The 15,606-nt window shown below is 36.7% G+C and overlaps 2 protein-coding genes across 3 annotated transcripts; one reads left to right on the top strand and one right to left on the bottom strand.

The window, feature by feature from the left end:
- The first annotated feature begins 338 nt into the window (after positions 1-338).
- Positions 339-3,974, top strand: LOC132033407 (uncharacterized). The gene is made up of 2 exons (XM_059423378.1): positions 339-599; positions 3,256-3,974. Exons 1-2 carry the CDS (start codon positions 423-425, stop codon positions 3,619-3,621), a joined length of 543 nt encoding a protein of 180 aa, XP_059279361.1. The 5' UTR covers positions 339-422; the 3' UTR covers positions 3,622-3,974.
- Positions 3,975-4,385: 411 nt separating this feature from the next.
- Positions 4,386-15,176, bottom strand: LOC132033397 (kinesin-like protein KIN-4A). Of its 2 annotated transcripts, none has more exons than XM_059423364.1 (26): positions 14,760-15,176; positions 13,775-13,921; positions 13,518-13,667; positions 12,978-13,231; positions 12,164-12,342; positions 11,962-12,086; positions 11,233-11,269; positions 10,499-10,590; positions 10,300-10,410; positions 10,083-10,196; positions 9,670-9,757; positions 9,366-9,493; positions 9,007-9,105; positions 8,805-8,918; positions 8,606-8,722; positions 8,451-8,531; positions 8,160-8,231; positions 7,787-7,880; positions 7,577-7,608; positions 7,389-7,486; positions 7,185-7,283; positions 6,833-7,054; positions 6,006-6,159; positions 5,540-5,683; positions 5,122-5,434; positions 4,386-4,821 (listed from the first exon to the last, which is right to left on the bottom strand). In XM_059423364.1, the coding sequence occupies exons 1-25, from the start codon at positions 14,880-14,882 to the stop codon at positions 5,207-5,209; spliced, it is 3,102 nt and encodes a 1,033-aa protein (XP_059279347.1). In that variant the 5' UTR covers positions 14,883-15,176; the 3' UTR covers positions 4,386-4,821; positions 5,122-5,206. The 2 variants fall into 2 exon arrangements, with proteins under 2 accessions (XP_059279347.1, XP_059279348.1); XM_059423365.1 differs by having other exon boundaries at positions 9,366-9,478; positions 14,760-15,175.
- Between the last annotated feature and the right edge of the window lie 430 nt (positions 15,177-15,606).

The following is a 15,606-nucleotide window of genomic DNA, read 5'->3' as shown; positions in this document are numbered from 1 at the left end:
AATTAACTAAAAAGGTAGCTATGAAATGTAATAACAAAAATGGTAGTTACTAATGGTAAGAACCTATAGTCATTCTTGTAAGTTTGCCTTTAAAAAAAAGGGAATTCGCGTAAATCAGCCCACACAAATAGATTAGTGGGTCATTGGACAGTGGGCCAATGTATTAAGAGCCCATTGATTAAAGGCCCAATAAGACAAGAATCAAGCTCAAGGGGACGATGAAAGAAAGAGCCGAAGAGGAAAGATGAATGTCTGAGGGGTGGGAAGGGGCAATCAAATAATATTCCAGAAATCGCTAGAAACCCCTCCAATTGTCTCTTCGCCATTTCTCTTATCTTCATAACACCTCCAAATCAAATACTCTTAACCCTTCAGTCATAAATAGCTAATCTAGAGATCGTCGCAAGTGCGACTGAAATGCAATGGACAGTACAGATGCTGACATGATGGAGGCGGAGTCCACGGCGGCTCCACCGCAACCGCCGCCGCCGCCGTCATTAATGCATTCAACTACAGACCAGGACGGCGTCGTTAGAGGGATGCTTACCATGGCACGTCAGCTTATCCATCAAGGACAACCTTCTCAAGCTCTTCAAGCGGTAATTATCTCATTTCTAATTTCTTTTTTATTTTCAGTTTTTCGTTTAACTGAACGAACATCAATGCTATATCTTACTAGTTTACCTATTAACTGAGCTGTGACCTTTTATGTAAATGTTAGCCTTTTTTGGGCTTAAATCGATGCATATAAGCTTCTTTTTTCTCAACATCTTTTCTTTTGTGCTTTCATTTCACCAAGGAAGTGAAGAAATATGTGAATAACACTAGGATCAAAATCGCCTGCTTCGTTTCGATTTTCAGCAGTTTTAGTTTCACTTTTTATGCTAATTTTCATGATCATAATCACTATTGGGTTATTTTGACATAAAAAAAAAATACTTAACCAACTAACATTATAATGTAGCTGATAAATCTTGCCTTATGAAAAAAAAAAAAAAAACCTTTATAATGAAGCTGAGTTAGTTCTGATCAGTCCTTTAATACTCACTCACCAATCCAAATATTCTCAGACACTTGTTTAATTTCAAGCAGACTGACGATAAGTTCGCTATTTACTTGGATTTAACTAGAAATTCATTTTCAAGGTACTATTTGAAAAGTCATCCCTGATCAAGTTGATCACTCTCTTATCAAGGGTTTGGAATAGGGGTTATATGAATTGTCTTGGGAAGAGTGCACTTCTTTCATTATTGTAACTTGCTTTACCATTCTATATGTTTTATGTACTTAATATATATAACACTTTGCGCTGTGTTGATGCTAGTGTATGCATAGGACAATATCAAACAATTCTTATCCTTGTGTTTTATAGATGTCTTGCGTGCGTAATTGCATGGCTTTAAGTTTGCGTGTATGTTGGTTACATTCTAATTCTAGACTACACATTCTAACATTTTTATATCTCATTGGCAATGGCATAATAAAGTTGTGATTGCTAGAGTATATTGAAGTATGTCAGAAACAGATTTATACCTACCTGTCATGAAATGTAAGATACGCTACCCTGTGATTATTGTCAGTGAAGACTCACTAAGGTTGTGTTGCAAGAGTATTTTGAAGTATGTCAGAAAGAGATTTATACCTACCTGTCATGAAATGTAAGATACGCTATCCTGTAATTATTGTCAGTGAAGACTCACTAAGAGTATCTATAGATCGTTAGATGTGTTAGACACTTGATGGATAAGTTTATCTGAGTTTAGCTGATTGAATTGGCACAATGGTGAATGTGATAAACATATACCAATACAGGTAGTTCTATTAAGTCACCATGCCATTGGCGAATTCTCATTGCCTATCAATTCCATTGCTTACTGGCGGTATAAGTTTGTCATTGGGATGTTTCAAACAAATATAACTGAAGTACCATATCTGCCTTTCCATACTGTTTTCTGGGCAATATAAGAATGTTTATTAGACTATCTGTTTACTGTCTTAAGATTTAAGAAATCAAAAGGTTTCGTAGTGGCGTTACTGTAAAAAAAAAAAAAAAAAAAAAAAAAAAGATTCTGTAGTGATGTTATAGTTGTCTCATAAACCTCCTAATGTTTGAGGCCTACTTGGTATGTATAAAATCTAAAATCTCTGATAGGCGGTATGGTTTATCTACATTTTACTGGGTTTTGTCTGATTAGAGGCGTGTATTGTCCTTTCTTTTGGGATTAGTTAAGCAGCATGTATCATGTAATTACATTTCTAACTATTAGTTAAGCAGCATGTAGAAATGAATCTTTTTCTTTCTAAAAATTATTACTCGCTCCATCCCAATAAATGTGGTGGTGTTTGACTGGGCGCCAAGTTTAAGAAAAAAAGAAAGACTTTTGAAACTTGTGGTCTAAAACAAGTTATAGATATTTGTGTGTCAATGAATCAATTTCATTAAGGGTAAAGTGAGTAAGTTTAAGTTAATTTTTTTCTAAATAAGGAAGTATGATGTTCTTTCTCAAAAGGGAAAAAAGGAAGTATGACATCCTTCCTTTTTGTGACAGACTAAAAAGGAAAGTATGCTACATGAATTGGGAGGAAGGGAGTAGTTACTTATGGAAAATCCGGTCAGATATGTAAAAGCGATCATCTCATATCAGTTTTAGCTGATTACACCTATGGCCATCAGGAATCTGATTAGTCTTTAGCAGTCCTTTGAACATTTCAGCATTTTCTTATAACTACTATGGATTTAAGCGACTAAGCACTGGTCAGGCTAAGAAGAACGATAAATTCTGGATAAAACAGCTAAATAAACAAAACCAAACAGACCTTTAAAGTTCCATTTTCTCAGAAAATTTCCAAAAACTTGGTGTTCTGGTGGAACAGTAGAAGCGGATAATTATGGGTGACTCACTTTCCAGGAAAATGAGCTGTATGGAATAGGGATGGGTTGGTGCAGTTGTTATCTTTTTCCTTTAATGTGTCCTCTTTTTTTCCTTTTGGGGGACTATTTTTAGGGGAGGGTGAATGAAGGCGTAGGCTTGTAATCTTTTATCTGTTAGCTTAATCTCATCTAATGGTGCCTGTCGCAGTTATATTGACCTCTTGACTGGGTTGTAAATTTTAGAGGAGCATACATGCAATTATTGTGATTACTTCAAGTAGCATCTGTTCTCGTATTTGAGTGACATAGCAGTATCTTGAAAACTTTGCCTTTTCTGCCTGTTCATGTTTATCTTGTACTATACTAATCAAATAAGGCAACAGGTGGTGATGGCCATGAGAACCAAAGGCGGTGAGCATGCTGTATTTCAAGCCCTTAATCGTGCCCAGGAGCTGTACAGAAACAAAGTACAGGCAAGTGTGGCTGCAGATGAGCTGGCTTCTTTGTTCGCTGAGTGTGCCATTGCTGAGGCCATCCCTACCATATCTCAACCTTCTGAACATAATACGGTGGATAAACCAATTGAAGTAGATGAGCATGGTACTTCAATACTATCTGAAACTGGCAGGAAACAGATAATGCTTGATGCATTCTCTGATGGAAGCAGCTTTGTCTGCTTACAATGTGGGGGTCTGGTTAGCTCCCATCGCAAAGATGAGCACTACTCATTCTGGTGTTGCAAAAACTGACTTAGCTTGCGACTTGAATGGAATATTTCCTGGCCAAGTTATTGGACATAGTGCTGCATTTTTAATGTCACTACTCATCATGAAATGCATCATAGCTGATGGTTTCTTGTTCTTGTATACATAGCACTTGCTCTTGGCTCGAGACCTACTTTCTTACTAGGCATGTTACTATAAGCATCACATGGCTGATTTGGTGGCTGAAGTAATGAGTGCCTCAGGTCGCACCAAAAGCTATGTGGTTATAGATATTGACAATAGAAAATGTATTTGGTTCTATGAGTGTGTTGTGCACTTTGTGCTGTTTAAGATGTTATCAAATAATTGAAGCATGTCCCTATAGCGAGCTTTGTAAATTATGGTTTGCCTCTGAGAATTAGCATCATAAATACTACTTCTACCAATCGCTTATGAAGTTGGCTATAAACGGTTCCAGTAGCATGACGACTGACTCCCAAAACATATTGCGAAAAGAGAAGCAAAATCAAAACTCTCACGCGTGCATACAAACCTGTAGAACTTCTCTCGTGCATGCCAAAACCAACAGATTTGGCTGGTTCTCATTCCTGTCCAACCGAAAGCATATGTACTCCAAAGTATGATTTTGATTGTTAATAATTACTCTCTAATTCTTTGAAAGGAAGTGAAATCTATATAGGCGGACTGAAATTTTGTCTCCCTATAGAGTGTTCTTGACAAGTCGTACATAATGTAAACATTATTACCCCACACAACGAAGATAACGAAAAGAACAAGGATCAAAGAGATAGTAGAAAATGCTGCATCTTTCATTACTTTAAACAAAATCAATGTTGTGCTTACACTCAATGTACATAACACAAATTTATCAAGAATGGCACAAAAAAAATCAAACAAAAGGATCTTTTGACATGCTTCTGTGACCAGACGGAAGAATTCCTTCAAGTTGAATGTTATTTGCCAAATGTATACACAAATCTCGACCTTGTCCTATAATCAATCTACTTGTGTCTTCATCGTCCATCTTCTAAGTATTGTTCTGCAATTACTCAGGCAATCCTATGTAGCTTCAACATATTCACAAGATGCTGCTGAAGAATAACCACAGTTATAAAATTCAAAGATCTAACAACTCCCAACTAAAATCCACTCCTTTAAGAACACCTAAAACCAAAATCCCCTCCACGGCTACACCACTTGAACTGCATCTTGCACATATAATACCTGTATTGCAAATAGCATTAACCCTTGAAATAAATAAATTAATTAAACAGGAAGACCCTTGAAATAAATAAATAGCATTAGTGCAGAAGTGTTGCCAAGCGACAGACACTCCTACTGTAAAATATTCCTTGATAAACTGCTTTTGTCCAAAACGAGGACGACATGATTTCATTATCACATTATCAATTATGTTAAACCAGTCAAAATAAGTTTCATTATCAATTTCGTGGAAGCAAAGCTAGTTGAAATCCTACAGAAGAAGTGAAAAAATTACTGTACAGTTAAGAAAATAGAACTTACCAGTACTTATTTCCAGTTTCTTCCTGTACCATGTGTAAGGGCTCGAAAGAGATCAGAATAGAATATACAGTTGGGCAACAATAAGCTAGCGACCATTTCTGCACATAATATCTGGCAGAGCCTGGGTACGAGGTCGTGACCTCATAATTGTTTCATCACTGTGTCTAATCAACTCAGAGAGTTTCCAAGGTTTTTGCCACTTCCATTTGAACTGTAATAGCCACTGATGATGACTTCTTTTCCACCTCCACAGCTTCCCACCTTGTCCTGCTACTGTTAATTTCTTCATCGACAATTGGCCTAGTGGCACCATCTGCACCATCAGAGCTTATTAGCAGCAATTTTTGTTAATAATGCTAACTTAGAGTTAGGCAAATGTCAAACAGTCAAAGAAGAAAAAGAAAAATATTAAAACAACCTTGTGTGTTTGATCTACAAAAGCTGCTGCCTCTCTGACTGATGCATTAGCAATGCCAGCTGAATATTTGAGCTGTTTTTGTGCTGGTACAGGGATTGGAGACGGCGGACCACTTATTTCGTCAGCAAAGTGCTTGGTGTTAGCCTGTTTCTCATTGCAACATCATCAGTATAAGGCACCACCAAAAAGTAAGAGCACTAAGAAGAAAACGAAGATCAGAATAAATCCATTTGATCTTGTCAACAGATGTATCAACTCAAGTGATAGTTCAACAGTATGCATAAACATGATGCACTTAAAGTAGGAAAGTCAATAACCAGATAGCATACAGAAAGTCTCAATCAGCTGTGTCTTTCAAACTCACAATACATTATTTAAAAGCTGTGCATGTTTCCCTTAAATAAGATCTAAAATATTCAGATTCGTGATTGGGAACTAAAGAAAATACAAGCAAGTAAAATCTTACCGAAGCTGGCGAAGCCAATGCAACTGAAACAGCTTGCTTCAACTCCTTTTCAACTTCCTTTCTCCTAATTTCGCTCTGTCGCAATAGACCAATGAGTTCTTTCATCTGCTCTTTCATTTCCTTGGTCTCAATCTCCTTCTCCCAAAGTTGGCATCTGGATGACATAATTAGAGTTAAGGCAAAGAAAATCCCGCAGGCTGCCGCAAAAATAGAACGAAAATGAGATTTTGCTTCTACAAATTTTCTTCTTAGTTAATAGCTAGACATTATGTCAAAAATCTTCTATCATTCTTATGAACTGTGAGGTGGAGACAGTTGTCGCAAGTGGCTTATGAGGTTGTCGTCAGCTGGAGTATTGCACACTCATTCCTAAGGAAATCTTTCAAGTTAATCTTCTGCCTTCCTTATTTTTGTTTTATCTTTTTCTCGTTTGTGGAACATTGACTGGAATGATGTGGAATTTTATACCCGTGTAAACATATGGGGACCAGATGTACTTTCGAAGGTAAAGACAAGACTGTTGACCTTTTCAGAACCCACGTTTATAACTATTAGACGTTCCTAGCTTACCGAGATCCAAAATCTTTTTGGGCTGAAAACTCTCATTATTGGACCCAAGCAGTACGCTCCTAATGCACTGCTAAGCTCAAAAGATCTCTCTCTCTAGGTAGTGTTTAAGATAGTTTTAGTTGCACTAGACCTTCATTTCTCTCTTCTCATTCCCCATTCCTTGAATCCTGAGCTTCAAAGTTCTAGCTATCTCTACTTATAAAGCTTCAGGGCATAACAATTCATACTACAAGATACAAAACACATCAGTAGAATACCTTGCATCTGCTAGAGAATTGAACATATATTGCATTAAACTTTTTGCGTCCCCCATTGAGCGTAGCTGGTTCCAACGTCCACGATTGCTGAAGGCACGCTCTCTTTCTTCTGCTTCTGAAAGCTGTGAAGCCATGGCAACTAGAGAATTGGATGAAATGCCTAACATATTCTCAAGAGAAGCAATTCGAGCCATTCTAGCATTTGGTGACATTGAAGATGCCCTGAACAGAAAATCACATTACACCGAACTTTCTTTAGTCATATAAAGTATTTTTTTAGTACTAGTTCAGCTGCATTTTTGGAGAATTACTGAGTCCATTACTGAAAGATAGATGGATTTAGTATATGTACCTAGAGAAACCATTTTTACCCCTTGGAGGACTCATTCCCTTTGAAGCAAATTCATCAACTTGTCTCAAAACTGCCAGCTCTTCACCCAGAGCAGCTCGTCTGACATGAAAACGGACCATTTTAATGATGCAAAGAACAAGAACATGTTGAGTCTGTGCACATTAAGAGAGGATTAGTTTAGGTAAAATAAAGTTTGTTACGTACACTTGACTTTGCTTCTCATACTCATGACGAACTTCATGAACATTCACCATCACTTCAAGCTCATGATCAAGCCAACGTTGCAACGATTTCTCATTGCTCTGAATGCAAAAGATACTTGAATAAATTCTTTGATCAAATAGGTACAGAAACAAACTCTATTAGAGTCCAAAATAGAACAAGATTAGTACCTGTCCATTTACTACATGGCCATTGCTTGTAACTGCATGTTAAACAGAACATTAGTAAGTTGAACAAGTAAAAATATTAAAAAATTAGCATAAATTTTTGTGGAACCGTCTGAGAAAAAAAATCCTTATACCATATATATTTAATACAAACAGAATTGCACCAATAATCCACAACAAAGGCATCAGATAAAAGCTAAACACAGTTCAAACCTGAGTTTTCGCGACCTGAAGATTTACGTGCTTCTAGCAATTCTTTTAGTCTCTTGGTTGCCATTGCAGCCTCCTCTGTCTTTCTTTGAAGAACCTGAAATACATCCATGATGACATATAACATTCAGACATTAACTGTGATCATCTCCTTACACGAGCTTGACTCTCGGCCATGTTATTCTAGTAAGCCATCAACTTATGTTACCCACTTAACAAAAGCTGTCGAAGGTAAAATTGTAGCGTTTAAGTTAGGTTTTAGACAGCTCGAATATTTGGTTGTCACAACTAGGATAGGTATCATGTTCTCTTCATTAAAACAGCTGTAGAAGAATGACAGACAATGCAAAGACAAAGAGGAAAGTAAGATGCTCACCATCTTTTGTCGCTGATTTAAAGCTTGCAATTTATGTCTCTCATACTCATTCCTTCTCCCTTCCTTCCTTAACTGCATTTCAGAGAAATTATTGTTGGTTAACAACACAAAGTAGAATCTCCATCAGAATGAATTGCATTTGCCTCATCAGTAATGTGCACGAACAGAAGCCTGTTATGAAAACATTTATAGTACTGAAATAGCAGGGGCGACATCCCTTTCAAAAAATGGTTATCCACCACATTACAAGATGAAGATCGGTCTGTGAAAAAAGTAATAGCAGCAAATTACCTGCATTAACTCTTTCTCTCGAGATGCCTTCCACTGACGAAATTGTTCAGCTTCTTGTTTAATTTTATGCTGCAATTGCACCTATAAAAGGAAAGAATATAAGTTGCATATAAGTGGTACAGATGGTGCTAATCAAAGCAGAAAAGTAAACCAACCTTTTGTGCCTTGATTGATTGTATTTCATCTTGCAAGCGCTTTGCTGCATCATCACTCTTTTGTTTTTGCTTCAAAAGCTGAACCTGGCTCTCTTGTTTTTTCTTAAGATCTTGTATCTGCCCAGCATACATGTTTTAGATATTAGAGTTAATCATGACACTCATGTCTATACAATGAACATGGTACAGTTGGGCAGACCTGAGCTTCAAGGGACTTTAGTTTCTGGGAGTGTGTGTCCTGCAATTTCATTGCTTGTCCATCATTATTGGCTGCAAGGTTTTCAACCTCAGCTAATAATCTATCTCTCTCTTGCTGCATTAAGGTCAGTTCAAAAAAGGGAACATCAGTTTGAGAAGCTCAGATGACAATGTGCGATACTATTTTCATTGCTTATTATTACCTGCACCGCTCTTTTCTCCTCTTCAAGTTCCAAAAGTTTTTTCCCGAAATGTTGCTTCAGGGCCATGGTGTCTAAGCCTCCATAAAGTTTCATTTCAGACTGAATAATTGATACACAAATATATACATCAAATCACCACATGCATTAAGGACAGGAAAACGAACAACCATAAAATGTTACCATCTAACAGAATTGCACAACCAAGAGTGCTATCTCATGTTTAAATTCCATATTCACTATTAGTATTTTTGATGAGTAACTATATTCAGAATTAACTGCAAGTATACCAAAGAACAAACATCTAACTATGAGTTTACTACAGAAAAGACAAAACCATTAAGCACAAGAATCTGCCTTACCTCCTTCTGCTCTAAGCGCCGATTTAGCTCGTTCAACTCTTTGTCCATTGAGTCTTGCAGGAGGGTATGTTCCCACTCTTTTGCTGCTTCGTCATCCATATCTCCTGAATCACCTGGCAGTATAGAGACTGGCTCCAAATCAGAATACTGAACCATTTAAGTTTTAAATTAAGACGTTTACATTTAAGTTTTAAATTTTTAAGACAACGAAAATGGCTTTCTTATCCTGAAAACATCCCAGTTCCAAACATAGGAATTAGAATATCAACCTCATTGCCAAGTACAAAAAGTTGAAATGGCATACCATTTTCACTCATTGGATAGTCAGATGACTCTATACTTTGCAAGCCCCTTTTGAGCCCTTCGCTTTTTACTGAAAAGACACCATTAACCTGAAATCAAGATGAAGATTCTGTTATGCAACTATGTTGGAACAAAAGTCCTCCTATTTTTTTTTTTATAACCAAGAAATCTCCGATGACCAATGGCATACGGTTCCAAACACGGTGGATAATGCCCACCCAACCCCCCCCCCCCCCCCCCAAAACGCTTCTCAAATTAATTACTAGGCTTTTATCTGCAACAGGGTTCGAACTGTGATGTGCACCTACCCACACATCACAAGCTGAACTCTTACCACTAGACCATAGCCCTGGAGTCATGATAACTCCTCTTTCTTAAAATGGCTTCTATGAATATGAAGAGCTCAATATATACCTTCACTTCTGATCCACATTGCTCAGTGCCAGAGCCTCTTCTGCGGTACTCGTGCAATTCTCTACTTAGCTCCTCATTACTAGCTTCAAGCCATGAAATCCTATCCTTGAGTACCTAGACATGAAAATTCAAATTAGTGAAGACTATCTACATCTTCATTTAGTATTTAAAAAGATTGTCTGCTGACATCTACACCCGGAGCACAACAAAAGGTCACCTGAATTTCATTAGAGGAAGCACCTCCCCCACGCGCACAGAGTTCTGCCTGCAAACACTCTAGTTGTTGCCGCATCTTCAGCATCTCACTAGATACAGGATCTCGATTGATCTGGACATCATTTAAGGAAAACTACTTAAGGATTCTTGATCCAGAAATGACAAGAATATAATGAAATAAGGTTTGTCATTGGACTTACAACTGGCTTGTTCTGAATATTGCGAGCCCGATTTGCATATTTAAGAGTGTTCAGAGTTTCTTCAGCATTTATATCAGCAGGACTAATGCATGCTGGAAAACAAATAAACCAGAACATAAGCAAGAATGTAGAAAGAATCTGCTCGTCGCCAGAACTAAGACATGGCAACATCTCAAGGGCCGTCAAGAAGAAGGATAACAATTCTAATTAAACTCAAAGATACAACTACATATTTTTAGCTTAGATAAACTTTAGTTCATTCTTCCACAGACCACTTTTATTTCCTTGGTTTTTCTCCTTTTAACTGAGAATGGAAGATTTATTGAATAAAAATTGTGTCATCATGTGCCAGATAGATAAACCTCATGAGGTGTCCCAAAACAACAGTACTTTGACTTCCTTGCTGTAACCATCCACCACCCACCCACAGCCTAACAGGCTCAAAAGCAATGGGAGCTATAAGTTCATTATATAACATTACCTCAAGAGTGACAAACTAATTACAAGAAAATCTTTGCACTTGTGCATTTGGCTGTTTAGCATGGTTTATTCTAGGTCCAGAAGAAAGAATATAGTCAGTATCACTATGTCATGGTCCCAGACTCCCAATGCTTTCTTAGGCAAGACCCAAGTGTGAGAAAATTTCAGTAAAAATGAGACACATAAAAAGGTTCTTTCACTGTGATAGTCAATCGATTCAAAATATAATGAATAAGGTGTGAAACTGGAATTACCTATCATGACTGTCCGACTGTTACCACCAAGTGAATCCTGTCATATTTTCCAAAACTGTTAATTAAAAGAATCAACAAATAACTCAATTAACAGACTATAAATAGATCAACAAGGGAGAAACAGAAATGAAGCAATTTCAAAAAATGAAAATACTACCAAATCCTAAAATATCAAGCGCCCTATTATTGTATTATTGCCAAACTCAGTCCACAATTTTTTGCTCATTTTCCAATTTAGTTCCTCTCCAGTGAGAAAATTTGTAACTAAGGTCCGCTGACGTTTTACTGTTACACAATAAAGAGTATCAAGGATTTCAGGAGAACCTTTCAATATTAGAAGTCAGATTATAACACTGGAAAATGGTTGGACTTATTCAGATTGGACGTCGGAAAGACTTTGAAGAAACCATTTAGTGTCAAGATCGCATCATAACTATTGACAAATTGAGAAGCAAGAGGTGCCCCTAATGTCAATGACCATTTTAAGAACAAAGAGGTGTAAGGAGAACTCATTTGATCAAATGAACTAAGTGGTGGTTTGGGATTATTTTGATCAAATGAGTTGTCATCACACCGGTTTGTTCACAGCAGCAGCATACAGTACACAAATGAGGAGATGCTCAGACAGAAATATCAAATATGACATGTTTTTCCCATTTCTTAGAATCTTGTGTTCAGTATTTTAATGACATAATGAAATTTTGGAATAACCTAAAACATGAAACCAACCTGCAATAGCCGAGTGAGTTTACTGTCTCGATATGGAACATGGACACCTTCTTTCCTCTTTTTCTCATCTCCAAGTGCACTAATAACATTTCCAAGTGCAAGAAGGCCTCTATTAATGTGAACTCCTGCAATGAAAAGTAGGTCAACAACCATCTCATGCAAGAGACACTTTCAAAAACAGCAAGAATGCCAAAACAAGAACCTTCTTTAAAACGGAGACCATCTGATCCCGTTCGTTTTGCTCGCTCTGAACCAGCAAGATCTACCAAATGCAGCTTGGCACAAAGATATTCTTCAGTCATGCATTCATTGCTATTGCCATCACTAGAACCGGTCTTGCGCATCTGCTCCACTGTAATGGTGAATATGGCATGAGAGCGACTGAAAAAGTGAACGCAAAAAGGATATAAATTAGCTTATCGTGTAGTGTAAATATTTACAAATTATTCAGCAGAAAGAATGCATCTTCATGAGTCAATACTCAATCCTTTCAGGATACAAGCAGCAAAAACTGGATTTAATAGCTCTTGCTATTAGTTTGCATGTACACTTACATTCGGTTTTACAAATTCATTTTTCAAAGTATTACTCGTTGAAATAACTTCTTCCTTAACAAAGGAGAAAGTTCATTAGTTAGTTATTGGAACATTAGAAATTTGAATCAAATCATGTGATATACAACAGAGGTTTTAGTTAAAGGTCAAGGAAACACGTACCTAAAGAAGCTAAAAGACGTGTTTTTCTGTAAGGTTTCTTCAGTCGAATAACTTTATTGACATGCAACCACCATGTACGATTCAATGAATTTTACTACTCTTAAGTTAATTTTCTGCCTAATATTCTATGAATTAACACATTTAAAAAGAGAAATACAACTATAAAAAGAAAAAATTAATGTCAGCTTTTTTTTTTTTTTTCCTTCTAAATTTTGGAGTTTAACGTGAGAGTATCATATTTCAGACCAAAATAAGCAAAGACGAAAACAGCACACACAATACAATTAACTATGTACCAACCTTGATTGGTTATTCATGTTTGTGCTGCCTGTTGCCCTGCTAAGTGATCCTTGCTCCAGACAGTCGGCCATTTCTTTGAGTGTTCTTACACTGCGTTCGGTGGATCCTGCCAATGTAATAACACCATTTGAAGATTCACGAATTTGTATTGGGGGTTTCCCTGGAATAGATACTTTTCCATTGTGTCCATTTGCTGTCTCTGATTTGTTAACAGAAAGAGAATCCAGCAAATCTCGTACTTCTTCTTTGTGTATCTGGAAAAGGAATTATCTTAGTAAAAATGCTACATAACTACTGTCACAAAGTATAGCATAATGGTACTCAACTGAAAAGCGTGTCCAGAGGAGGTTTATAGTTTATACAAAGAACATCACAATAGGGGAAAACGTTAACATCTAAAAACAGTTCGATCAACGTGTGACACAATGTTTGATCAGTCTATAGGTTCATAGTGAAGAAAACTGAGACTTTTAAGGGCATGCGTAGGTTAAGATTTCAGTAAACTTAAATAGAACAGAGGAAAGAAATGAGTAAGTAAACCTCAATGAAAGACACATGCAACTGGAATTCTGCCTGATGCTTCAAGGTCTCGACCTTGTTGAACAAAGAATTCATAACTTGGGGAATTAGTCCAGTTTGGAAACCATCTTTGAAACCAGTTCCCATGGTGTACGTTTTTCCTGAACCTGTCTGCATTTTTATTGAAATGTAAATCGAAAGAATATGGAAACAAATGGAAAACTTAACTGTAGCCTTTATTACAGACCCACAACTTCTAGTATACCAAAATGATGTACCTGTCCATAAGCAAGAACGGTGGCATTATAACCTTGGAACAGACCATCAACAAGAGGAGACACACACTCTTGATACATGGCAGTTGAGGGAGAAGCTGTACTCCCATAAACATGATCAAAAGTAAACGAATGTGTACCAATTGCCACCTGCAAGACCACCAATTATCAGTCTTGAAGTCAATAGAAAACAGCACCACATTAAAATAATGTGGGTAAAAGTGGAACGAGAATTCGCTTAGTCAGTCTTCAGAACTTAAATTTACAATAGATGACTTCCCAGACTTAAAAAAGGGAAGGATTTGGAGAAAGTGGAATCTGTATTTAGCTATGACTAAATAAATAAATAAGCTTTTTATATTAAGAAAGTTATTTCCATAAGGGAATTAGTTAACATGCATGATTCATTTTGGAAACCTTAATCTTTGCCCGGGTGAATTATACAATGGAAAACTACAAAATCATGAAGAAAAGGTCAATCTTAGATCTAAATGAAACACAAAATTTCAAGGAAAGCAAACTAAGATTCTAGTCCATGTATGAACCCCAAAAGAAACTATTTTTCCCCAATTTTAATTCTCAAATAAGAATTCTTTGTCCCAAATTTAAAGCCACACTAGAAAGAACTAGTCACCTAAATGGTGTCTCAATGCTCTCACCCACCCAAAATAAATAGAAAGATGAGTAATTGAAGGAAATTGGATTAGCATTCAGCAATCAGGCTGATAAACAGTTAGATACTTCGCCATTTTTTTTTGGTACAAACTATTGGAGTGTAGCACTAAGCTATCAATAAAACAAAGTGAAAAACTCCGATCACAATTCACACCAACACTAGGCTTAGACTGAAACATGCATAAGCCAATCTTCAGTATCACACATAAGATCCAGATCTCTGAAAATCGCCAATTCAAACAGAAAAAAGCTAAAAGAATAAGCTTGTCCAAAAATGCTGAATCCCAGAATTCACATTACAACAAGGTAGTACCTGAGGTTTTCCAGAGACCACAGATACACAATCTTTACAACCCTGAAGTTTCTCATCTCCAATGAGTGGCCTTATATGAACTGCCACTTTCACACAACAATCCTCCCCATTAGCACTTTCCATACCAAAATCCTCAACACTAGAACAAGAAAAACACAGGGGTTGTGGTTAGGAAAAACAGTTAGTTCAAGATTATTTTTTTAGCAGGGAATTGGAAAGGAAGTTTTTAAGGGACAAGAAAGTGATGCAGCAGCAGAATCTACAAGAGTCGGTGATAATAAAGAAGAAGATAGATAGAAGACAGAGAGAAATGAAAGAAAGCTAATTATTCACACAGACACACAATGTATAGAGAGAGAGAGAGAGAATGAAGAAAAGGGTAGTTGAGGGAATAGAGAATACAGGGGGGGGGGGGTAGGGGGCAATGGAGGAGTATATCATAAGATGGGGGAATGGGGAATGTGACACTGCCTGTGGGTGTGGGACTGTGGGTGTTAGTAGTGTAACTGCAAGGACAGCAACTATGACAGCAACCATTTACATATGATGTTCTTTCTTCAATTTTCTTTTTTCCTTCTTTTGTTTGTTGCCTTACTTTTAATACCAATAATTAATAATGTACTAATATTTTCACTATTGTTGTATATTTTCAAAATTATCAAATTATGCAATATGTTAAACCGTTGAACCGTAAAATATCAAATTTATAGATTGTGTGTAATCTGATTACACAACAAAAAAATGGCTTAACCACATCAAAAGAATTTAACAATCATATACTTATATATAGATGACAAGAAGCATTTGATCCAAGTATATAATTATAGTGAGAATACTTCTTCCACCT

This window comes from Lycium ferocissimum, chromosome 10, assembly GCF_029784015.1.
Source record: "Lycium ferocissimum isolate CSIRO_LF1 chromosome 10, AGI_CSIRO_Lferr_CH_V1, whole genome shotgun sequence".
NCBI classification, from domain to species: domain Eukaryota; kingdom Viridiplantae; phylum Streptophyta; class Magnoliopsida; order Solanales; family Solanaceae; genus Lycium; species Lycium ferocissimum.
The sequence above is the reverse complement of the archived record's forward strand: the minus strand, read 5'-3'. Positions and strand labels throughout refer to the sequence as shown.

Bases quoted from the DNA above. Each gene is read 5' to 3' on its own strand.
- LOC132033397 (XM_059423364.1), bottom strand. From the start codon at position 14,882: ATGGAAAGTGCTAATGGGGAGGATTGTTGTGTGAAAGTGGCAGTTCAT. The intron at 8,919-9,006 runs GTAATAATAAGC...ACCTTAATGCAG, and splicing joins AGGAGAAAAGAGCGGTGCAG to CAAGAGAGAGATAGATTATT. The intron at 7,881-8,159 runs GTGAGCATCTTA...GATGTATTTCAG, and splicing joins TAAATCAGCGACAAAAGATG to GTTCTTCAAAGAAAGACAGA.
- LOC132033407 (XM_059423378.1), top strand. From the start codon at position 423: ATGGACAGTACAGATGCTGACATGATGGAGGCGGAGTCCACGGCGGCT. The intron at 600-3,255 runs GTAATTATCTCA...ATAAGGCAACAG, and splicing joins CTTCTCAAGCTCTTCAAGCG to GTGGTGATGGCCATGAGAAC.